The sequence below is a fragment of the Aspergillus sclerotioniger genome (assembly GCF_003184525.1).
Source record: "Aspergillus sclerotioniger CBS 115572 chromosome Unknown BO94scaffold_5, whole genome shotgun sequence".
NCBI classification, from domain to species: domain Eukaryota; kingdom Fungi; phylum Ascomycota; class Eurotiomycetes; order Eurotiales; family Aspergillaceae; genus Aspergillus; species Aspergillus sclerotioniger.
The window spans coordinates 313,023-337,368 of record NW_020290995.1 but is presented as its reverse complement, the minus strand read 5'-3'; the positions used below and the strand labels follow the sequence as shown (position 1 = coordinate 337,368).

The window sequence follows — 24,346 nt, the reverse complement described above, 5'->3', positions numbered from 1 at the left end:
GCTAAGGCCTCCGCGTCAGGGACTAGCGAACGAGCCATCTCCGACTTATCCTCTGCTTACCTCATCGTCCTCCCCCGTTTGTCCTCATCGCGCTCTAGTACTTACTTCCTCTCCTCGACCCCCAAGGGAACGTGCTTGTATACTGGCCTAGCTCGTCGACCGCCCCTTTGCTCAATCTGAATTGGTGGTATCGTGTCTTTTTCCCGGCGCGTCCCTGTTGTCCTTAAGCCTATATCCTCGATGCAGCCCACACTAGCCCCAGCGCCGCATCCAAGTATGCAAACTTCTGCTCAGGTAAGCAGCCTATGCTTGTCACGGTTTGTCATCAGATCGCGTTGTCCCATCTACCCCGTTCCCCAGATTCGCCCATCTCATGCCCGGCTCGGGAGCTCGGTCTTTGGTCGTGATCGTGACGGCTGTCGCCCTGTCTGCCGGAAGAGCGATGCCGGATAACCGCCATTTTTTCACGACCTGAGGCCTCGAGCTTCTCACCGGTCGTGTCGATCTGATAGTCGTGAATAGTGATGCTAACAGTGGGGTTTCCCTATAGGATCATGCGGATCAGGGTAAGCGGAACACCTTTTCGCAGCGAAGGGAGGAAGGCAAAAAAAAGCGAAGCGAAGGGGACGAAAATACCCCTACAACGATCGCGTTATCGCGTCCGCTGATATCGTCCTGCCTTCCGGCCCCTCGGTTTACCGATGTTTATACAGAATGCTAACACGCGTGTTTGATCACTAGTGCTGCATGACCAGCTGTTAGCTGCCCATCAACATCTGTCGCACCCACAGCAGGCGCGCCCGCAAGCTCCGACCGCGCAGCCCCCACACATGCAACCCAACACAACCAGCCCGCGAGACCAGAACAACATTGATCCTGCCATCTCAGGCGCTGCTATGCTCAGCGGTCCCCCACAGACTCCTCCCCAGCCGGAGCCCACAAGCCAGGAATCCCCCAAGACCTACGGCAAGCGACCGCTGTCGACATCGAAGCGCGCCGCCCAAAACCGTGCCGCTCAGGTAAAGTGGATATCCGTCGGGATCAAGCGCTGTGACTGACCCAAACAGAGAGCCTTTCGTCAGCGCAAGGAGAGCTATATTCGCAAACTAGAGGAGCAGGTCAAGGAGTTCGAGGCCACCAACGAGGCTCTGAAGCAACTGCAATCGGAGAACTACCAGCTGCGTGAATACATCATCAACCTCCAGTCGCGGTTGTTGGACTCTCAAGGCGAAGTTCCCGAGCTGCCTAGCAACATCGATCTGAGCCAGCCACGGAATGACATCCCTGTTCCACCTCCGGGTGCTGCGTCGGCCACGGGGTCGGCGGCAGGCCCTGGTGGTGCTCCTCAGCAAATGCAGGTTCCGAACCCGGGTGCGTCGAACGAAGATATGAACTCGCTAAATCGCATAGCAGTTGCTGGCCTGGGCATGCGTAAGCACCCCAACGAAGAGGCGAATTTCCTCGGCAACAACTTCCAGACTCGTCGTACGCGCAATGATGACGGCCAGCCCGATGGGTCCGAAGTAACGAAACCGGAGCCTCCTCACGGGATGCCCGTGGTGTCATGAGTAACCAGATCTAATTTATCGCGCTGCCATTTCTGTACCTGTCGACTTTGAACGCTCAGATATATCATCACCTCGTTTTTCGATATTTTTCCGTTGTCCGTATCTTCTCTGGTGTATGGCGTGATGTAACTAGGTATCAATTCTGGCCTCGGAAGGAGCGGTGTTTTGTGTTTTCATTCGGACTTGATTCATGCATTCAGTCCGGAGTCCGAAGGAAGAAACAATAGCCATGTCATTGTCAATGTGCTTGGGGTTTTGCCATTAGTCGCCAGATAATTGGTACTGGCCAGTGGATTCGTTGTCCAACTGCTGCGATGTTACCTTGTGTCTAACAGGAATAGGGGGGTCGAGAACAGATTGCTCGAATCAGGTCAGAATCAATCTGTCTATCCATGGGATTATCCATCCCCTCAGAGAGATAGTCGGGGATTCCTGGAGAAAGCGTTGTAATGAACTGTTCTGATCGACCTCAGCTTCTGGTCTCAAGTCCATACTCTGACGATTGGGACTGTTCTTCTATCACTGCATATTGTATTAGTTTTAGGGTACATTCAGTGCTATTTTCATGCCATAGAAGAAATCGGTTACACCAATCTTAACACAAACTCTTAAACCTTCTTTCCAAGCTCCCTTATAATCCCTGTAAATAGGCAGCACCCATTACTACCTAGTACCAGGGGTTGATACTGCCTAGATAATACTAGACGCACGGCTGCCCCAGGCTCCCCATCCATCATCATTATCGACTATCTAACAATTATCTCAGCGCACCGAGTTTGTCAAGTTTGTTTACCCCACTCTCGGGAGTAAACCACTGGCAATGTTGATACCCACCTTTGCTGCTACCTACTAGACACCGACCTTCATTCTCCAAACCCTTCCAAAGATATTGATTGCATTCCTTACTCAACTTCACTGCTTCTACTTGTTATTGTGGTGTTCCCGATGACAACAGGATGGCAGTCACTATTCCCGCTGGCGACGCGTACCGCCCGCGCAGTTACCAGGTTGAGATGTTCGAGGCGAGTTTGAAGGAGAATATTATTGTTACGGTATGTGTTGGATGATTCTTGGGGTGAGTGGTATTTAGGGGGAGTGAGTTGATGCTGATTTGGGTAGATGGGGACAGGAAGTGGGAAGACGCATATGTATGTGATTTTCTTATTTCTTGTTTTTGGGACTGGGGTTTGGTTTGAGTGTTAAGTAACGGGTTCGGTGTTGTTTAGTGCGTTGTTGAGGATAATGAGGGAGTTGGAAGGGAATCCGAATAAGGTGAGTGAGTGGTGATTTTGATTCTGTTGGTGAGGTGAGGTGACGTGCTGGTGAGTTTGATTTGATGGCTTATGTGAGAATGTGCAGTTAATATGGTTCTTAACGCCAACTGTCGCACTATGTTTGCAACAGTTCAAGATCATCTCGGAGGGGATCCCGGCGGTAAGATCTAGGACGCTTACAAGTTTAGATAAGGTTGAGTTATGGAGGGAGAAGGCGATTTGGGATGCCATTTTGAAGGATATGCAGGTGGTGGTGTCAACGCATGCAGTGCTTGCGGATGCGATGAGTCATGGGTTTGTGAAGATTACGCAGTTGGGGTTGATGATTTTTGATGAAGGTTAGTGATGTGATGCGATCTTGGAATGTTGGGAGGGGCTGATGTGGGTGGTAGCCCATCATTGCATGCGACGGCACCCGGCAAACAAAATCATGCAGGACTTTTATCATCCGGCGCTGGAGAGGTATGGCTCGGAGGCGGTTCCTAAGATCTTAGGTCTTACAGCGAGTCCGGTGGTGAGGTCGACTCGGCAGGAGTTGCTGTAAGTGTTTTCGTGTGGGGAGGGTGAAGGGGGTGATGCTGATCAGAGCAGGAAGATCGAATCCAATCTTGATGCAGTATGCAAGACGCCTCGGGTGCATCGGTCGGAGTTGCTTACGCATACCCATCGACCGCATTTGCAGCAGATTGTGTTTACCTCAGTCCAGCTGGATGACCCGCAAGCGGGGAGTGAGACGCTGAGAGCGCTTGTGAGGGCGTGGAATTCTCTAAGTATTGAAGACGATCCTTATATCAAAAAGTTGAGAAGAAGTCCCCTGGATGGAAGGGCGTTGCAGAGAGCGCTTTCATCGGAAAAGACCTACTGCAATGAGCAGTTGAAACGATTTGTCTCCAGGAGCATACACATTTTCGAAGAGCTCGGTGAATGGGCTGCAGACTATTTTATCCAGGCATCTGCTGAGCAACTCAAAGCCAGAGCCAAAGATTCTGTGAATACGTCCGGCTGGACCGACGAGGAAAAGGCCTATCTATTGGATATTGTGTCTAGGTTACCTGCTCCGAACATCAATCTTACTTCCTCGAATCCAAGTGATTTCCGGGTATCTGCGAAATTCGAGTCCCTGCTGGCCTTTCTGGATGCAAAGGGAGAGCCGCAGTTTTCGGGTCTGATTTTTGCTAAACAGAGGGCCACGGTGAGTGTAATGGAAAAGTTGCTCTCAGTCCATCCTTTGACGAGGAACCGATTTCGATGCGCTGCCTACGTTGGCTGGTCCGGGGGTGGCAGCAAAGATGTTTTGGGGGAGCTTCTGGATGCCCGAATGCAACGTGATACGCTGAGCGAGTTCCGGACGGGTCAAAAAAACTTGATAGTTGCGACTGATGTGTTGGAGGAGGGTATCGATATTAGTGCTTGCAGTGTGGTGGTTTGCTATGACAAGCCGCCGAACTTGAAGTCGTTTGTGCAACGAAGAGGGCGAGCGCGACATAGGGAGTCCACTTATGCTATTATGTTTGCTGCGGATGATGAATCTTCGGAGCTTAGCAAGTGGCAGGACTTGGAAAAGGCCATGATTGAGGCCTATGAGGACGATGAAAGGCGGCTGCGTGAGGCGTGGGCCCTGGAATCACTCAATGAAGAGGTGGCAGACCGGTTTGAGGTAGAGTCTACTGGGTATGACACCAGAGTACATGTTGTACCCATGTATTAGGCTGACATACTTCTAGTGCTGTCTTGACCGCAGACACCGCGGTCGCCCACCTGAACCATTTTTGCGCTATTCTGCCCTGTCAACCGTATGTGGAGAATGACGCTGAATACTCCTTCGAGAAGGATGACGCAGATCTTCTGAGAGGAACTGTCATGCTACCGTCCTGCGTACATCCTGCAGTCCGTCGTACCCAGGGCCAACGATGGTGGAAAACCGAGCGAGCAGCCAGGAAAGAAGCAGCTTTCCAGACGTACAAGGCGCTGTACGAGTTTGGTCTTTTGAGTGATCATCTTCTCCCGTTCAAGAGAAACATAGAGCTCAAGGCCAGCGATTTTAGCAGTCTACCGGCACTGATAGAAGTATGGGAACAATATGATCCCTGGGTCGATTGGGCTTGTTCGTGGTCGTCGCCCGATGTCCATCAAACAAGGCTTGCTGTACAGCTCAATGGAAACACTCGCATGTTCATGAGGCTGACCACTCCAGTGGGCCTGCCGCCTGTTGAACCCATGACCTTGTTTTGGGATAGCGAGACAATATTCACACTGGCCTTTGACACAGCGGAACGAGTGACGGGGATCGCAGCTGAGAGTATTGACCACATGAGACTGGCCACCGCGCTGTATCTTCAGGCGACCAGTTCTCGACAAGTGGGCTCTGATCAAGATTATGTGACCCTATTCGCACCCGACCTTCCTCACCTTGAACTATCCGGATGGCTTGACCAATACGCGGGATACGATTCAGCGCTAGACGTCTACACCCGCAAAGACTTTCCTGCGATCATGGGGATAGTGCGCGATCGCTCGCGTTATAGCGAGCCGATGCTCTTCCGACGGTGGGTGGTATCGGGAGAGGAAGATACGGCTGTAGTCGAGTTGGAATGCGATCCCGTTCCTCGTCGACGCAACCTTTTGCAGCGGCAAACGTTGGCTACCAAGCAGGCAGATGCCGAGGCTTCTGAACCATCCTCAAAAATGCGTGTCATTCTTGCAGACAGGTGTACCATAGACAGGCTTTCATACTCCGAGACCATTTTCGGCCGCTTCATATCGGCTATCATCGATAGACTAGAAGCAACGTTGGTTGCCACCCGATTATGCGAGACAATTCTGAAGAATATCAAGTTCTCAACGATTCGCCATGTTATTACCGCTATTACTGCGCCATCTGCGCAATCCCCTACCAACTACCAACGATACGAATTCTTTGGGGATTCGGTTCTCAAATTTACAGTCTCCTGTCAGCTCTTCTTCCAGCACCCGAACTGGCACGAGGGGTATCTTTCTGAAGGAAGAGACGAGATCGTCCAGAACCCTCGCCTTGCCCGAGCCGCTCTTGACGCTGGGTTGGATGCATTTATCATGACGAAAATGTTCACACCCCGAAAATGGAATGCACCGCTGATATCTGAGAAGATTAGCGTTACCCCCCGTCGACGGATGATGTCAATGAAGGTGTTGGCAGATGTCGTGGAGGCGCTCATAGGAGCTGCCTACATTGACGGTGGCTTTGCTGCGGCACACGAGTGCATTTGTCGCTTCTTGCCAGAAGTGAATCTCGAGCACATCCACAAGACCGAGAACCTAGTTCCCAAAGGCGATGTTACCAATCACACTTTGAATGATGAAAAGCTGATGGAGCGGATCGGATACACATTCACGGACCCATCCTTCCTCGTCGAAGCGCTCACCCACCCATCCTGTCAATTCGACGCAACAACACAGTCCTATCAGCGTCTCGAATTCCTCGGCGATGCTGTCCTGGACATGGTCATCATGTCTACCCTGCTCGATCACCCCACCGAGATCACCCAAGGGGACATGACCAAGATCAAGCATGCCGTCGTCAACGCAAACCTCCTGGCCTTTTTCTGCATGGAATTCACCCTGGTGGAGGAACGCACCAATATCGGGATTGCCTCCACTGGCGGCATCACCCTCGAATCGTCCTCGGAGCAGGTCGAACTCTGGCGCTTCATGCGATACCAAGGCCAGCACCTGACCACCGCCCGCGACCTCACCATCACCCGCCACCGCGCCCTCCGCGCCTCCATCATCCACGACCTCGAACACTCCCCGATCTACCCCTGGCAGACACTATCGCAGCTCAGCGCCGACAAATTCTTCTCCGACCTGATTGAAAGCATCCTGGGGGCCATCTTCATCGACTCTCGCGGCAACCTCGCCGAATGCATCAAGTTTGTCGAGCGAATCGGACTCCTCTGGTACCTCCGTCGGATCCTCACGGACGGGGTAAACGTCATACATCCCCGCAATACTGCCCAGCAGATGGCCAAGGGGGATATTCAATTCGAGGCCAAGCGTGTGCCCAATGAACAAGACGATGGGGCGACGTATCGGTGTGCGGTGAAGATGGCGGGGGTGGAGGGAGTAGCTGTGCTGGTGGAAGGCTGTTTGACGAGCGAGGAGGCGGAGATTACAGCTTCCAATCAGGCGGTGGAGATTCTCACCCAGAGGGGGTATTCATTGTGAGGATGCATGTGATGTGGGAATTGCGCTTTGAAATCTACTGTATTGAATTTAGCGAGGTGGATGGAGATAAGAATGGCTGGTTTTGTTTGGATGAGTGATGATGTGATGAATTATGCTTGCATCTTGCAGCCCATGATCTGTCTAGTCTAATTTGTGTGTACTTTCCAATAGCATGTCCAAGAGAGTGAAGTATTCCATGTGAGTGGGTATGTCCTGAACAGCTAGCTATACGTAGATTAAGTCACATGAAGAGAAATCAAAGAATTGATTAAGAGTCTCAGTTGGTAGTGGGCCAGGATCAACCCTACTCAGGGCTGTGCGGAGTAAAGAATACGAATGGATTGGAACCAATCAATGTGCCATCTACTATCTATCTATTCTATAACCCTACTCACTACAGTCACAACTATAGTGCCAAGGCAGATCCACTGGACCACTTCTCAGTCCGCCTCCATCCTCTTATAGGCCCGCTCGTCTTGAATTACTTTCTCCCCGACCCGATGGAATTAGTTCCCGAGACAGAAGATCCATACTACTTACTGCCTACCTCGAGATGATGACAGCTCACCCTCCCGTCAGCAGACTCGTCTTATAAACAATTAAATTCCTCGCCCATTCATACATTCTATTACAACCTATTATTTTCACTATGGTCTTCTATCCCCCCAAATGGGCCGGGCAATTACCCCCTATCCCCGACACTCTCCCCATCTGCGACTTCATCCTCGACGAGAGATACGGACGTGCTCCTATTGCCTCCTCCCCGGCCCCGTTCATCTGCAACGTCACCGGCAAAAGCTACCCCCCGACCGAAGTCACCAAGCGCATCGATGCCATCGCCCGCGCTCTATCCCACAAACTTGACTGGGAACCCAACACCGGGGCTGCCGAAGAGAAAGTCCTAGGCATATTCAGCGTGAACACGGTACCTCAAACCTCCCACTCACTCCCTGCAACGCTGACACGACATCTAGATCAACACTCTCCCACTATCATGGGCCGTCCATCGACTATCAGGCATCGTCTCCCCCGCCAACGCATCATTCTCGGCGGGCGAATTAGCCTACCAGCTGAGCGACTCCAAAGCGACAGCGCTTTTCACCTGCTCATCCCTACTAGACACCGCATTGCAGGCAGCCGATAAAGTCGGGATTGCGCGTCAGCGCGTCTTCCTGCTGGAAACACCCGACGACCCAACGCCTTTACCAGAAACAGCATCACAGTTCCAGACCCTCGAGCAGCTCATCACCACGGGACGGAACCTCCCCGCTCTACCAGCCCTGAACTGGCAACCTGGCCAGGGCCGTCGCCAACCTGCCTATCTGTGCTATTCGAGCGGAACATCAGGAGTACCGGTACATCGCCTAACCCTAACAACCCCCTCCACATACCCACCATCCACTAACAACAAGAAATGAACTAAAGAAAGGCGTCCTCATCACCCACTACAGCACCATCGCCAACATCCTCCAATTCAAACAATACGACGAAGCCTCCGGGGCCCGCACCCCACACCAACCCGCCATCACCAGCTGCATCCTCCCCATGAGCCACGCCTACGGATTGAACTACATCTGCCAGTACGCCACCTACCGAGGCGACTCGACCGTCGTATTCACGGGCTTTCAGCTCGAGTCCCTCCTGCATGCTATCCAGCAGTACCGAATCACGGACCTTTACCTCGTTCCACCGATCGCCATTCGAATCGTCAAAAACAGAGAGTTATGCCAGAAGTACGACCTGACTAGTCTCCGAGGCTGCATCACCGGCGCAGCGCCACTAGGAGAAGAAGTCGAGGCCGCCATGCGAGACCAGTTTCCTGGTGTTTGGATCGGACAGGGATATGGTATGCCCCCCCCAACAACCCATACAACCCATACAACCCAGACCAAACCCAAACCAAAACTTCCAAGAAACCCATAAATAACAATACCGCACAGGCCTAACCGAAGCAACCACCATCGTCTCCCTAGCCCCCACCCGCGACCAAATCACCGGCTCCGTCGGCTGCGCCATGCCCAACTCCAAATGGAAACTCCTCTCCCCCTCAGGCACAGAAATCACCACCTACGACACCCCCGGCGAGTTACTCGTCTCCGGCCCACAAATCACAAACGGATATCTCAATAACCCCTCCGCCACCGCCGAATCCTTCCACCCGGACGGATGGTATCATACCGGCGACGTGGGGGTGATTCGTCAGAGTCCAAGCGGCAACGAACATCTGTTCATCATCGATCGGATTAAGGAGTTGATTAAGGTGAAAGGGCTGCAGGTGGCACCGGCGGAACTGGAAGCGCATTTATTGGCGTTGGAGGGCGTGGTGGATTGTGCGGTGATTCCGGTGGGACATGGGGAGAAGGGGGAGGTGCCGAAGGCGTTTGTGGTTAGGGATGGAGATGGAGATGCGGGGGATGAAGTGATGAGGGAGACGATTGTGAAACATGTGAGGGATGGGAAGGCGAGACATAAGTGGTTGGTGGGTGGGGTGGAGTTTGTGGAGGTGATTCCGAAGAGTCCGAGTGGGAAGATTTTGAGGAGGGTGTTGAGGGAGGGGGAGAGGAGGAAGCTAAGGGAGAGGGGGGCGAAGATATAAATGTTGTGGTTATATGAAGGATGGATGGAGGATGTACATGTTATCAAACACACCCTCGGGCGGGGTGGTGCAGTGCATACATAGACAGACAGGGATACCGGCCGGGCCCCGTCAGCCACCCGAGGCTTCTTCTTCTTCTTCTTTTTCATTCATCACTCTTAGGTAAGTACTTGGTGGATCCAGTTCAATGGAACCAGACAGGGATCCTAAGCAGGGATTAAATACCATCTCCGGGATAATCAATCCCCCGGCCTGTTTGGCCGCCGTCCCTTAGTTTAGTTTTATACCACCGGCGCATAGAAAATAGATCCCCTGATATACTATATGTATTTTTTTCACCACCTTCTACATGGACATTATGTTCGTGGATTAGGGTTAAGTGGCCTCTGCGTTGGGTTTTTGAGGTATAGTATTTCGTGGGAGAGGATAGCCTGCTTTGGGATTTGGGCGTTGATGGTTATGTCGTTTGTTTTGGATTTCTTGGGGGGTTGGATTTATTTATTTATGTATGTATGTATATGAAGGAAGAAGGGGGTTGGGTTGGATGGGATTTGGATTTGGATGTTATGATCGTAGTAGTAGATAGATATTTAGTTATTTTCGAAGAATCCCAAAGCTGATCGATCGGTAAGGAAAGATGAGGTAGTGTTTAGTTTACTGACTAGGTATAGTATGTTACTAGATTGGGGATTTGGGGGGGCGGGGGGGTAAGTTTGGGGTATGAGGTATGGGAATGATTTATGAAGTGGAAATGGAAATGGAAATGGAAGGAAGGGAATAAGTGCGTAGATTAGATGTAGAAAAGCTGCCGAGATGGGGGGGGGGGGGGGTTCCGCGATAGGTACTATGTATATGGACACTTCGTAGGATATCATGACTGGTTATTGATAATGTACCCTACCTGATAAAACTACAGACTATACATCTCATCCCTTCCTCCGTCCACTCTTAGCACGCGCACGAGTCATTCGCTTGCTTGGCTCGGGTTGGGGTTCTTCTTCTTCTTCCTCCTCTTCTGCTTCCTCCTCTGCCTCCTCTGCCTCCGGCTCTTCCGGGGTTTCACCCCCCGAGCTGTGCAACTCGAGTTGGTCATCGCTGGCAGCCACCATCACCCCCTCATCCGTCACATCGCCCACGGATGACCGAGTCTCTCCATCAACGCTGGACACCGGCTCCCACGTAGCCTCGGGTGACTGCGGCTCTTTCCGAATGCCTGCCAGCACCTTCTTCGCCTCGCTTTCCACCCCATTCCACGCCCCACAGCTCCCACATCTCCACCGGCCTAATTCCTCCAATGTCTTCACCCCCGGCGGAGCCTGTCCATTGACCAAGCGACACGTCGAGCAGATCAACACGATCCGATTCTTCGGCTGCGTCTCATCCTCACCCAACAACACATCCAAAAGCCGGTCATACCACTGCGAATGCTCGACATATTGCGGGGAACTCGAAAATGCATTCGGCGCAAACCCGGGCTCCTCGATCCCCACGTTCGAAGTACCCTGTTGGCCTGGGATCTGGTACGGAGACGGCTGCTGCTGCTGCTGCTGGAGCTGGAAGCTCACGGGCGGGGTGGGCGGATGTTGAGGCGTGGAGAATTGTTGTGCTGTAGGTCTTCTGATATTAGCGGTTGGCGGCGGAGGTAACCCTGTGCGCTGGATCTGCTGCTGCTGCTGCTGCTGCTTGCGCTTTCCGGCCCCTTCAGACTTGCGCTTCACGTCGCCGGATTTGATGGAATTCGAGCGCGTAGGCTTTGGCGACTCCCCGCCGTATTTCTCGAGGAGTTGTTGGGTGGAGTTCCAGCGCGTGGCGGTCTTGAGATCCTCGATGGTTTTCTCGCGTTGTTTTTGAAGGTCGTCGATGTAGGATTGTGATTTCGTGATGCGGTAGTCGTAGTAACGGGTGGAGATGGTGCGGATGAGGTAGATCCTGTATGCAGGTTGGATGGTCAGACTGGAGATGCATGCATGACGTCGGAAAAGGGGCATGGCGGGGTGGGGCTCGAGGTGAGGGGTTGGGTAAGCACATACAGCATGGGGCCGCCGATGATCGCGGCATATTCTGTAACACCCCAGTTCTGCCATCCGAGAACAAGAGCGAGGATGATGGAGTAGAGAAGGTAGGCGAAGGTGGTGTAGAGGGTCCAGAGGGCTTTGAAGCGACGGGCATGTTGGCGGTGGAGGTCAAGGCGGGTAGTGGCGCGCGTGATTTTGGCCGAGAGAGCGGCGAGAGCCTTTTCGAAGGATGCTGGAGAGGTGTCCTCGGCCTTGAAAGAGTGAGTTGTGGTGGTTGGTTGCGGACGGGTGGTGGAAATCTGGACGTACCTTGAAGGGCCACAGGGACACCATGGCGGGGATGTTTAGGGGGTTGGATTGGGGTTATCAATAGAAAAAGTCAGTCGCGCTAGATGTGGGACATTGTTTCTGAAAGTGAAATGGTAAAAGAAGGGATGGGGGTGAGTGGGAAGGAAAAAGAAAAGAGAGTATGAGGTAAAAGCCGGCTGGAGTGGATGATGCTGGAGGAGGTTGCCGACGACGTCAACGTCAGCAGCTCCCGCACAGACCACGTGCCAGCCACCTGACCGGCTCTTTCTCTTCCTCTTTCTCTCACTTTCCTCCTCACCGCTGCCATCCACCGCTGCCATTTATCGCTATTCCCACTCAAATTACCACCGAGGGTTCATGCCATGTCATTCCTTCAGTATCCCTTGAAGCAGCCAACGTTGCTGCGTTGGTATGAGTCTATGCTATTTTTAGTACCCCGAATCGGACCCAACACCCAAATGATGTCTCCATGGCCTCATGAAGGAACTGAAGCCTTGACTACCATACTGTTCACTCTAACGGACACCATTCTGTGAGCTCCTGCACAGCGATCAGATTTTCTTTATACCTGTCCTGGGATCCCATAACTCCCCCCGACATCTAGTCACGCTGCACTTGGCAACACCCAATGTGTTGTTTCCCATCCTATGGCCCAAGGATTCCATCCGGATTCTGAAAGGGACTACCACTGGACTGCCCAAGCAGATACCCACAGCAGGTTGTCAGACTAGGAGTCAGAGGAGCCCTCCCCCAATCTGCAGAAGACCCATGCCTATCACATCGTGTCCTGGAAAATGAACCCCCAGGCAATACCCCGATAACTTTCACTTCGCTCACAGAGCGCCATAAACTTAGCTGTCGGTTCCGCAGCTCTCCGTTTTGCTGCGTAATATGCCCGTTGCATGATCAGGTAAAGTCTAGACGATGGAGTCTCCAGATGTCTCATACCTGGCTATTCGCTAGGTTCTTTCTCGGCGGTGACATCCATATTTCATAGCCTTCCTGGTCTTCTGGACCAGCATCCAGGCTGGTAGCTGCTTCCCGGTCCTGTAGTTCTGGACCTATCTCCGCATCATTGACATCACGAGCCTGATTGTCATCTTGAACACCATGATAATCCCTGTACCTCTTTCTCTGGGCAATCCATACAGCCGCGGCCTTGACTGATGACGAGGACTCCAGCCACGCAAAGGTTACGTTGATGGGATCTCCTTGAGAGACATGATCGGATCCTAGTTACCCCGGACTCACGTCGTCCAGGGTACCCGTGCGCATTCCCGAGGCCGCGGTTGGTTTGACTTTCATAGCCTCCACTGTCTTAGATTTATTCCCGGCTATGCTCTGATCTGCAAAGCCAAGAACCCCGGACGGCGCATCTAATTGTCCGACTGATGAGTCTGCAATCCGGTCTAGGCCCACTGACAGCAGAAGAGGTCGTTGTGGGATGCATGCTGCAAGAGTGGTGCAGTGAAGGAAAGCTGGCAAGGGATCGGCTTCTGCAAGGGTTCGTTTTGCCTCCCGGGGGTTCGGTCGTCTTTTCATATCCACTTTTCATGTCAGGGTAGCACCGGCACCTCCGGACCGGTTGCAAATGCAAACCCATCAGATCTGACTATTGGACTCGGCATTGATTTCCCCAATCAAAAGCTGGGGATCTGGGGAACGAGCGATGGGTGGGGACGTTGCATCGTGGGGAGTAAATCGACCCTACCCGACAGCTTAATTTGCAGCTCGTATTGCTGCTCCACCTCGAGCCCGCCGTCCGGCGGGCGAACAATCCGATCGGACCTGATCAATTAAAATTCCCTGACATCAGGACCCCAGGTTATCCCGGCACAAAATGGCCGCAATCGGCAGCTGTCCAACAACCTCCCGCAACATGTCGTGCTCGTGTTCTCGCAACAACACGAGCTCTCCACCGAGCGGTTTTCACCATTGGAGCGTTGAGGATCTCGAGTCTCACTGCTGCATCGACTCGGCGGCTGAAGGTTTGAGACCTGCATCCGACCGGCTCTCATGTGCCCCCGTGCGATGTCATCTCATCTCGTCGCCGACTTGGCATGTCCACCATCTGGTCGGCTCCTATTCGAGCATCGACGATACTGCGCCTCATGACGTCGGCCTGGAACTATTTACGTACTCTGGTATACGAACAGGGCAATCCAATCGATGAACTATTGAACTCATGGAACGCCTGAAGCCGTGTTGGGATCCGTACGGGCTCAGAAGTAAGACAGATACGAAGACTGCGCATCGCATGACCCCGAGCCTCGCCAAAGGCATCCATGACATCCAGTACTGTATATGGAGGGCAAAGCTATAAAGCGGGCCATTTCCCTCGACATCTGGAGCATCATCCAAGCATCCACAGCATCTCAATTCCACTCTGTTGATCCTCCTCGATAAACATCCATCTCCAAATCCACCTCTGCCTTCCTCCAAACCAAACAACCTTTGTTCCACCTTCACGATGAAGTCCATCTCTGCCATTCTCGTCTCCCTCCTGGCGACCTCGGTCGCGGCTGGCCCCGTCGTCACCACGGTGACCATTGCCCTGGCCAACGACCAGACAGGCGCCCAAGGCAGTGCGGCCATCCCCGCCGACGGCAGCGAGCAGAGCATCCAAAACCTCTACGGCAACACCGGAGTCGGCACCAGCGGCGTTGTCAAGGCCTCGTCGGCGCAGTTGACGAACTTCCAGCAGACGACGAACTGCGTGATCAAGAAATACGGATCGGTTCTGGCCACCCTGACTGCCCAGAAGACGTTTGCGGACTTGGACGGGAACCCGAACGCGGCGGTGCCCGTGGATTTGAGCGCGGCGGTTGTTCAGTGCACTGTTTGAAGGATGTCTAGATAGACTCTTGGGGGATGGGGTTAATGTCTAGTGCTTGCTGATGGTCGGTTGGGAAGGGTTTGATCCTAATGAGGGATGTGATGTAATTATTTCGGGATTTGAATGTTGACTAATTTGAGCATAATTCTCCTGTGCATCGGTAGCCCTGCTCGCGTAATGCTCTCATCATGGCCATGCGCCTAGAATGGCCTGGAGAACAGAGAATCTACATAGTATGGGGGCGGCGCCTTTAAGACTGGCTACGAGAATAGCCTTGGGAACCCCGGGACGGCCTTGGCTCGGGGGCTTGCGGCCTTGCTGCCTCAGTCTCTCTTTCTCTTTCTTCCTTCTCTTTCTTCCTTCATCGCCGCCTTCTTCCTCACTTCCCTCCGCCACACCGTCTCTCGAATCGATCCAGTCGAGTTACCGCCATGGCATGAGAACAGTACCCCAAGTGAATAACGCATTGAATCGCCGTGGACGAGCACGCGATCCATAACCAAGACCAGGTCTAGCACGTCCTGGACGACGCCCAGATCCTGGCGATGACCACATCGCACCTCGCACATTGTCACCGGATCCGACTAATCCGGGGAACTGCAGTGGTTCGTCCGAGCGCCTTGTCCATCCGCTGGTTCAATCAGACTCGGGCTTTGCGCAGCCTCAGGGGGCTCCTCACTTGGCCACATATTGAAGCTTCTCCATCATCCACCTTTGAAACTAATCTTCACACTTTGTGTAACAATTCACCATGATTCGAATGCCAATCCATAACAATAGTTTCCTATAGCCTTCTTGGCTTCAGCCCAACCTGGCTTCACGCGCTCAGGGTGGAGAAAACTGGTCCGGTGACTGGCCTTACTGGCATTAAGGGGTGAGTGACTACCTCCAATAGCGTCCAACCTGGAGCTGCCCATCAAGGCTAGATAGTATTGCTATCCAATTTGTCGACCGCGCACTCTACACGACATCATCCATGGGCCTGACTCAGTTTCTTTGTTCGCAGCTTCAGCCGCTCCGGGTCTGAGCGCAGCGCCGGTTCCAGACTCTTGCGTTTCCGCCACAAACCAAGGTACTGAGGTCGATCCCCTCGACTGGTGATGCTCGGGGTGAGCTTCCTCCTGTGAATAGCACCGGGTCATCGTTGAGTATGGGGATAGCAATGCTGGAAGGTTGTTGCCATTGTCCATCGTACGCTGTCTCACAGTCGCGTGTCTCCTGGAGAGGTGTAGGATACCTGAGATCGGCGCGTAAGCCTTCTCATCCAGCCCACCGGATGTGTGCCAGAGATATCCGGTGCACGGCTCACCTGTTGGTTCCATGTCTCCCCGTCCGAACATATCAGAACCTTATCTTACCCTGGTCAGGAAGCAAATCCTATTCGGTGCATGGGGGGGTACTAGAGCCAGTCTTGAGTCGCCATGGCTCTTGCAATGGTCCTACTAACCCTTCGTGTCGTTCTCCTTGACGGCCCCCATCTCCGGTCCGGCTATCGCTGCGCCTCTACTGCGAACCGTGCGTGGTGGATGATGGGAATCCTCCTTGGACCCCCACGGTCTTGATCAGGCCCTTTGTTATGCCCTCTCCCTTATATACTCACGCTCCTCGGTGTCTGTCAGGGGCTTTCGTGGAATCCCTCGATCCCAAGAAGCAACACTCAAAGAGAATGAGTCAACATGGGTGAAGCCGCAAATGTTTCGCATTCTATGCCCATCTCAGACGGTTATACCGTCGTGGCTTTCGTTTCCATTTCCGCCTTCCGTGCCTTGGGCCTAGTCTATCTTATCTTTGACTTCTTCAAACGGCGCCGCGGGCTGTACTTCTGGAGTTTGCTGGTCACGAGTGTGGGTACTGTCATCGCCTGCGTCTTCTGCATACTTTTTATATTTGGCGATGCCGACACTCTCATCGCCGCGGCCGCTACTCACGGTGCCGGCCATTGGGTGCAAGCCGTGGATATTCTCGAGAAAAACTCCGTGGTCGGCTACTGCGTGCGTGAGATGATCATCCTAGGGTTCTACGCCTGGGCAACGATCCGCAACCTGCGGCCTTTGATTTTTCTCCGCGGCCGCAAGGGCAGTCAACTGATCGCGGCCCTCATCTTCGCGGGTATTGTCTCAGTTATCCTGGATACAGCCAACATGGTGATGGATTTCACCGTCCCGAGCGCCATCGTGGCAGCATTTGTCCCATTCATCATCAGTACCAAGTTACTGGTCAAGTTTGCGGCCCTCAACAAGTTGATTCGCTTCGTGCCCCGTAACTCAAATGGGGAGTGCAGTTACTCCACCTCGACAGGGGATAACTCGGAGCATCAACAGCATGCCCGCCGTCCTTCCTTCCTTTCGAGCCAGCCACTCACCACGCCCGACGGCGTTGTACTGGAAACCAAACGCAGCCGCAGCAGCGATCAGCAGCAGAGCCCGGGGTACAATCACCACCGTACCCACACACGCGATCTCCCATCCATCGACGGATCGGAGTGTGCCGAGCTTCCCACACCACCCCAAATCCACTCCGCAGAGCACTTGGTTCGCGAGCTACCAGATTTGGAGGCTGGGACTCATTCAGGGGAGTCATCTTCTTCCTAGATGACTCCTTTCGCTCTCCCCTCTACTATTACTCTCCTATCCCATCTCTCCTATCTCATACATTTTCCCCTTTATATACTACCCTGTGACAAACCACACCTAGTTCCACTTTTCATATCCCCCATGACCTGACACCCCATACCCATCCATACCCATCCATATCCAAGCCCACACTCATGCCCATACCCCGTTACACAGTATTCATATCGATATATAGTCTCGGTTACCTCCCCAATCAAATCCATCTATCCATCATATACCAACACATTCACTCACTTTTCGTTAGATTACATAAAACACCTTAAAGTCACAACCTATATCTACCCATGTAGAGTAAACCCAGCCCCTTTCCCCAACCCAACCCACCTAGTACATATCTTGGACTTTGAATAAAAAAAGCTATAGTATCATTCTAACCCCCCCAAGAATAAAAACTGAACAACAACCAAAAAAAAGGAAAGAATAAAAGGATATCGCATATGGTGAGAGAAAACGAGATCATGATGTACCCCCACCCCCCACCTCAACCAAAATGGTGCACCAAATGCCGAGAGGACAAAGGAAAGGAAAGTCTCACGACTCTTACCAAGTCGATTAGTACTAAAAAAAAACCCATAGTAGCTAGGTGCTAGCTGGGTCGGTAGTCCTTGTATTTGTATGTCAACACAGAAGGAGCAGTTATATACTAGTTTTCAAGTCTGATTTGAATCCACCCGCTCACTCACATAGTACTTACTACTATCGTGCTTATGATAGTTCAATTAAATGGAACTGTACTTACTACTTCACCAGATAATATTTCCAATGGAGGAATCTAAATTGTAAGAATTGAATTCAAATGCAATGGGATCGAGAAGGGTTCTCATATGGTTAGTGGTTATATTTATCCAGGATGGATTGTATAGTGTGAGAGGTATGTCTCGTAGATATGATATGTGTATATACATATTCTCATAACCAACTTGGTTCGTGGAGAGAGGATTGGTAGGGTGATAGGTATGAGGGTTTGTTGTTTGGGACGGTACATTCTGTGTTAGGGGATAGAAAGGCCTGGTCTGGAATAAAAGTACCCGGGGGTGTAGAGAGATAGAAAATTCGGTAGGTAGGTAGGTAGGTAGGTGGTAGTTGCTTCATGATGCAGTTTCAGAAGTCGGGAGATGATGTGATGGGTAGGTACTGTGCAGACCAGTACCATGCATAGGGATATGGTGCCAGAATATAATCAAAGGAAATAAGATCCAAGTACATATGATGAATAGATAGGATGAATAAAAACAGATCATGTTTGCTATCTGGCTGTACGTGTGCTCATTGACCATTAGACATAACATGCACAAATCAAACCATGATAGATGAGCAGGCTCAGATCCCATGAGGTGAACACAAAAGATGTAAGAGCCGTGACAAGTCAACTAATGGGGTATACATGGAACAGAAATTCAAAATGTGGAAGACGAGGGCCCAATTGGTGAAAACAATCGCATATACTGTCAATCACTCGTTTTTTTCGTCATCATGGCTGCCGTGGAATTTGCTGGATCGCTTTTGCAAGTCGAATGCAAGAAGCATGGGGTGGAAATGTCAATAAAGGATAAAAGGCATGATTGCCTCACGTCGAGCTTTTGTAGGTCGGTACTAGGTAAGAGCGCAAAAGGCGTGTACTACTTCTCGTCTCCGGGAGTGGGCATGAACCAGCCGCCCTGTTCCCAGTCATAGCCAGGATGATAGGTGGCGTTGTTTCTAGTACCTTCATGTTGGAGGCCGTCGAAGAGCACATTCAGACGGTTGAAGTTAATAGGCTTCATGATCCATCCGTCGAAGCCGGCATCAACGTATAACGACATGTCTTTCTCCAAGAGTGAGGCTGAAACTGCAAATATGGGGATTCGATTGTTCAACTTCGCGACCGGCGAGAGCGCTGTGTTGTCTGGCAATGTGGCTTCAAACTGGCGGATCATCTTAGTCGAGTTGATCCCATCCACGATCGGCATCTGACTCGTATTAGCACACTCCTAGCACTTCCTAGGTAGGAATCTTACCTGGATGTCCATCAACACGACATCAAACCGCGTGGAATCGGCGCGGTAGGAAGCCGCGCATTCTTCACCGTTGACAGTTAGATGAACAGTGTGACCTGATTTGCCAAGCCTCTTTTGTAAGATCTTGCCATTGATAGGGTCATCCTCGGCAACAAGAACACTGTACTTGCCAGGCGGAGTGCTAGGGTCCGGGTCCGGAGGGGGAGCGCTTGTTCTAGTGGGCTCTGCAAGGCCGGTTTCGGGGGGTGGAGGTTGACCGGATGTCAAAAGCTTCTCTTGCGCGCCAATCTCTGATGGTTTGGGAGTTGAGGGCAAGGTCACAACTTTGCGAAGGTCAGAAGATGGAAGCAGACCAGCAGCTTCGTCTATAGCGCGATCGACGGAAGCGCCTGGCATAACGGCAGCATCAACCTCACCGTCGGACTGATTAGTCTCATCGCGATGGCTGCCACTCCGTCGCCATCCCTCACTTGGAGCAGGGGAACTATTATCGACTAGAACGAACTCTTCCTTTGCCTCGAACGGAATAGAATCATCAGCCTGGATCGGAGTGCTTGGGCCTTCAGGTGCATCGGCAGGGACATCATCTGGAGTAGCGAACTGGAGCGATATCTGGAAGCGGCTGCCCTTGCCCTCCTCGGACCGCACGGTGAGCTGACCGTGAGTATTGCGCACCATCCGGGAGACCAGAGCGAGTCCCAAGCCTAGAACGCCTCTCTCGCGTCCATCCGCACTATCCTGCAAAGCGCCATTCGCATCTCGGTCGAAGAAGTAGCTGTCGTCCTCCGAGGAAACCTGCTCCAGTTCCTGAAACAGGGTTTCCAGCATAGCGGGGGACATTCCCGTGCCCGTATCGAGAACGGTCATGTGGATATTTGCAACCCCGGGCTCCGCATTGCCAGGGGCCCGCCACATGTCCACCGTGACACCGCCCGTAGACGTATGTTGAACAGCATTCGAAATCAGGTTACTGACTGCCTGCCGAACGCGCCGTTCATCACCGACCACGGTTTTTGGAATTCCCGGGTGAGCGCGGACGATATAGTCAATCCCCTTACGTCGTGCCTCGCCGTCGAACATACTGGTCGCTTCCTTGAAGCACAACGGCAAGTCGAAGGGCTCGTCTTTGATGAGATTGTGTCCCTTTTCAGTATTGGTCAAATCCAGCAGGTCATTGATGACGTAGATCAGGGACTTGGACGCCGAGTAGGACTTGGTAAGATTGTCGCGAGTTTCAGTGTCAAGGGCCCCCTCCAGGGCGATCTCCAGATAATTGACGATGGCATTCAAAGGGGTTCGGACTTCATGGGCGGAGTTGGCCAGAAGAAGCTTCGTCAATTGCGAACCTTCCAACGCAGCCTCCTGCTGTCGCCACACTTTGATGAATTTGCCATACACCAAGCATAAGACGGCAGCAGTTTCCACTTCCGACTCGGTCCATTCGCGAGCCCGGTCAATAACCGTCTCCGTCCAGGCCTGGAAACTTGCACGGGGCTCGAGGTGGTTATCTCGTATGGTCTTGTCATATGGATTGCCACCCCATTTGATCTCGGTCAGCTCGCCTCGCCGGAAGAAAACGATGAAATCCTTGCCATCTGCAGAGAGAGGCACGTAGAGCATCCCCGAGATTTCCTTGAATCCAGGAGGGTAGTGCAGATCCGGAAAGTCCTTCTTCACATGATGTGATGCAACCACGGAATTGAGCTGACGCATCTTGAGAAATTCCAGCAAGGCCAGCATCTCCTGTGACTCGGTAGATTTACCGAGAATTTTGGTCTCCCCTCGGATCGACAGTGCGCCGTAGTCTGCATCAAATAGCTTTAGCAGGTCATCTGATGAAGCAATTATGTATCCCGACGGGTTGGCATCAGTCGGGATGGTGTTGATGAGCTTGCGTGCCTGAAGGCGCGACGCGTAAGAGAGACGCTCGATATTTCGCGAGAGCGTGTCGCCGATCAACCGACACATCTTACGGATTGGGAAAGGCACTCTCATTACCGAGTCCCCATGGGTGTGGCATGAAATCAAACCCCAGAGATCATGAGTGTTGTTGATGCTGATTGACATGGAGGAACGAACTCCCATGTTGGCTAAATACTTGATGTGAATCGGGGACATCGCACGCAAGTAGGCATGTGTCATATCCAGCGGCGTCTTGAGATCATCTATGCTGCGACAAACCAGCCGGGAGCTCATTTGTTCACGGTCGTAGAGGATACGAACTTTATTGAGCCGATACAGGTCGCGGGCTTGCTTCGGAATATCCGTCGATGGGAAGTGCAATCCTTTGTACAGGTCCTTGGTTGTTCTCATGTCGACTAACTCGGCCACCACGGTTCCATTGGCCTCGGTGTCGAACTGATAGATCATCACGCGGTGAAATCCGGTCAATTCCTTAACTATTCCAATGGTGATGTTAAGCAATGTATCGAGGTTTTGGGCATCACCAAGCTGATCCTGGATCTGGCTAACAATGCTGAACACCTCCATAGCAGCCGCTTCGCCCCTTCTTCTGCGCGCATTTCGCAGCACTCGTAGGGGCTGGCTTATATTAACAGTGCTACTTGCTAGCTGGTCTGGCGTCGGCTGAAAACCCAAAGTATCCGTGGGCGAAGTGGGTGTTGTGCGTCCAGCAGCGTTCAGAGGATTGATGCGGTCATCCTCCAATTCGAACTCGCAGATGATCACATCTCGGTGGGCTATATTAACGTGAATAGCACACCAAAACCGCCGAGGCCGCCCAAATCGATCATTGACAGCCAGGATGAAAACCTCCGGACCGTCCGCGGCAGGATCATATGCTTCGTCGCGGATGAAATCAATATGGTCCAGAAGGATGTCGGTTTGGTCCTCCTGCAGTATGTCCGAGAAGCTCTCTAGCGCAAAAAGGCTACTTGGAGAGTGACCCAGAATGGCCTCTGAATTCTCACTGGCCACATGAACTGTCAGTGCATCTTCAGGCTGTTCGCGCAGAACTACCATGACACCAAAGGTCTGTACTGCGCCTGGGATGTGAATCGGTTCATCTTCACAGGCGCGAAAAGAATCGGGGGTTTTGCCAGTTATGACAGCATGGCCACCCTCTGTAACCACATGCTGGAATCGCGCAGTAACGAGGCCCACATCACCATCTACTAGTCCTAATTTTTCCGGTCCAGGATTTGCGTCCTTGACGAGACCTCGATCTACTGAATTCGAGCCAGGTGTGTAGACCTCAGGCGACTGCTGCGAGAGCGGTCCAGTTGGGTCAGGACTGTTATTGGGTTGGCTGAGAGAGGCATCGGTCTGCGGGGAAGTGCTGGGCTGTGAATTAAGTTGATCCCAGGTCTCTGCATCAATGATCGAATATGAGCGAGCACCGCTCCGAGGCGAACGTATCTCGGCCGTGGCGTTGGGTTGGATCACAGCCGTGGGAGGAGGGTTGAATGAAATGATCGATCGAATAGGGTACACTCGATCTGTACCGCCCACAGTCGCACCCTCTCTGTGCACGATGTGTTCTTGGGGCGTAAGCGGGGTTTCTTCGTTCGGTGCCTCCGAAACAGCGGCGGGCGGATTGTCATCATCGCTGCCCCGGCCCGTCAAGGAGGCGGGGGCATTGTTCGAATCCATTTTAGGACAAGGGGGCGGTGGTCCTGTAGGAGATTGGGTTCTCTTGACGGATGGTTAAGGGCGCATTGAGGCGTGGTAACGGCACGGTAACATCAACGATGCGAGGACAATTCTTCCCGGTTGACTATAGAGAAGAAAAGTACCAGTTGTTCGATTCGGCCGAGGTGGCGCTCGAGAAAGACCGCTCGATAGATAGAACCGACCGCACGAAAATATTCAACCCGGGAATGTGGCGCGGGATACGGAGAAACGGGTAATATGGGGAGGTCTCTGGAGTATAGCGAGGAATTGATTAGCGGTGACCTGGAATGCGGGAGCCAGTGGGCAAGGAGACCTAACGGAAGGGCTGGGCAGCCCGACACATACCGGTGGCAGCGAGAGGGAGATTGATACTTACCGGTGAGGGGTGAAGGTGGGATGGTGACCGGGCAGCGATATAGCGACAACGATGGTGATATAGTTCGTGGATCAATGGCCAGGAAAGGAGGGCGGATAGTTACCAAGCCAAGGAGAGACAAGCGATCGGGAATCTAAACACCCCTGGGCGCCCGTTCCAGCGACGACAGCAGCGGCGGTGCAGTCAGAGGGCAGAGGAAAAAGATTCAGTCTCATGAGGTCGGTGCTCCGTCCCCATGGGTTGACGGCCAGATGGTGCGGGTAAGTCAGCGGTCGCGGGTGGGCAAAACTTGGCACCGCCCAATCATCAGGCCCCAAGGCCCCCCACCGGCCATCCCGCCCGAGTGGTCGCTGGTAATTTACCATACGCCATCCCCAGCGATCGGACCTGGTTCCTGCCAATCAGGGGTCGGATTTCCGCCTGTCTACCGTTATTCCGCCTAGGTCGTATCGAGACTCCACTGCAAAGGCCCCGACTAGGCCGGTGCAGGCAATACTACCTTTCCTTTCCCAGGCCGACATGATTCAAAACCCCGGTCTTCTTTGCTGGGCCGCCGGATAATTCCTTAGACCGTCAATTGTATATACTATCACAGTTGTAGGGATATATAAGAGTAGCGAGCGAAAAGGTTCTGAAGTACTGACGGAGTGAAAGTTAGTGTTCCGCTGGCCATGATGATGACATCATGGGTTTCTGCCGGGGTAGGGGCCCGTTAGTCACCAACTCCCTGCCAGAATCTGCCGTATAATGCGAATGGTTATGATGAACCTTCCAGTCGCAGGTTATCAAATGGTACCGGTAGGGCCACGTACCAGTAATCAGTTACCACATCCATGACTAGTAGTACTGGGATCCCCAGGAATCAGGTACTGGGTCGCGCATCTCTATTCGTTCCGCCAGGGATGA

At 52.6% G+C, this 24,346-nt stretch overlaps 8 protein-coding genes across 8 annotated transcripts; 5 read left to right on the top strand and 3 right to left on the bottom strand.

Annotated features, from left to right (window-relative positions):
- Positions 1-240: 240 nt before the first annotated feature.
- BO94DRAFT_458571 (uncharacterized protein) lies at positions 241-1,568 on the top strand (the record flags this gene model as incomplete). Its single annotated transcript, XM_025607802.1, has 4 exons — positions 241-294; positions 551-566; positions 763-1,019; positions 1,068-1,568. 4 exons carry the CDS (start codon positions 241-243, stop codon positions 1,566-1,568), a joined length of 828 nt encoding a protein of 275 aa, XP_025470740.1.
- Positions 1,569-2,524: 956 nt separating this feature from the next.
- Positions 2,525-7,230, top strand: BO94DRAFT_510000 (putative RNA helicase/RNAse III; the record flags this gene model as incomplete). Its single annotated transcript, XM_025609719.1, has 7 exons — positions 2,525-2,620; positions 2,688-2,716; positions 2,795-2,840; positions 2,928-3,180; positions 3,235-3,382; positions 3,434-4,513; positions 4,567-7,230. 7 exons carry the CDS (start codon positions 2,525-2,527, stop codon positions 7,043-7,045), a joined length of 4,131 nt encoding a protein of 1,376 aa, XP_025470739.1. The 3' UTR covers positions 7,046-7,230.
- A 394-nt stretch (positions 7,231-7,624) lies between these two features.
- Positions 7,625-9,660, top strand: BO94DRAFT_531949 (acyl-CoA synthetase). The gene is made up of 4 exons (XM_025611013.1): positions 7,625-7,970; positions 8,020-8,400; positions 8,471-8,891; positions 8,986-9,660. Exons 1-4 carry the CDS (start codon positions 7,695-7,697, stop codon positions 9,639-9,641), a joined length of 1,734 nt encoding a protein of 577 aa, XP_025470738.1. The 5' UTR covers positions 7,625-7,694; the 3' UTR covers positions 9,642-9,660.
- A 907-nt stretch (positions 9,661-10,567) lies between these two features.
- On the bottom strand, positions 10,568-12,008 carry BO94DRAFT_509992 (uncharacterized protein; the record flags this gene model as incomplete). The annotated part of the gene is made up of 3 exons (XM_025609718.1): positions 11,966-12,008; positions 11,672-11,907; positions 10,568-11,570 (listed from the first exon to the last, which is right to left on the bottom strand). Exons 1-3 carry the CDS (start codon positions 11,987-11,989, stop codon positions 10,568-10,570), a joined length of 1,263 nt encoding a protein of 420 aa, XP_025470737.1. The 5' UTR covers positions 11,990-12,008.
- Positions 12,009-14,435: 2,427 nt separating this feature from the next.
- Positions 14,436-14,942, top strand: BO94DRAFT_612696 (uncharacterized protein; the record flags this gene model as incomplete). The annotated part of the gene is made up of 1 exon (XM_025616685.1): positions 14,436-14,942. One exon carries the CDS (start codon positions 14,436-14,438, stop codon positions 14,808-14,810), a length of 375 nt encoding a protein of 124 aa, XP_025470736.1. The 3' UTR covers positions 14,811-14,942.
- Positions 14,943-16,309: 1,367 nt separating this feature from the next.
- Positions 16,310-17,406, top strand: BO94DRAFT_315854 (uncharacterized protein). The gene has a single exon (XM_025606860.1). It carries the CDS (start codon positions 16,478-16,480, stop codon positions 17,390-17,392), a length of 915 nt encoding a protein of 304 aa, XP_025470735.1. The 5' UTR covers positions 16,310-16,477; the 3' UTR covers positions 17,393-17,406.
- A 1,029-nt stretch (positions 17,407-18,435) lies between these two features.
- BO94DRAFT_315824 (uncharacterized protein) lies at positions 18,436-18,909 on the bottom strand. The gene has a single exon (XM_025606859.1). The coding sequence runs from the start codon at positions 18,763-18,765 to the stop codon at positions 18,523-18,525; it is 243 nt and encodes an 80-aa protein (XP_025470734.1). The 5' UTR covers positions 18,766-18,909; the 3' UTR covers positions 18,436-18,522.
- A 144-nt stretch (positions 18,910-19,053) lies between these two features.
- Positions 19,054-23,043, bottom strand: fphA (putative sensor histidine kinase/response regulator; the record flags this gene model as incomplete). The annotated part of the gene is made up of 2 exons (XM_025607775.1): positions 19,054-19,383; positions 19,432-23,043. The coding sequence occupies 2 exons, from the start codon at positions 23,041-23,043 to the stop codon at positions 19,054-19,056; spliced, it is 3,942 nt and encodes a 1,313-aa protein (XP_025470733.1).
- Between the last annotated feature and the right edge of the window lie 1,303 nt (positions 23,044-24,346).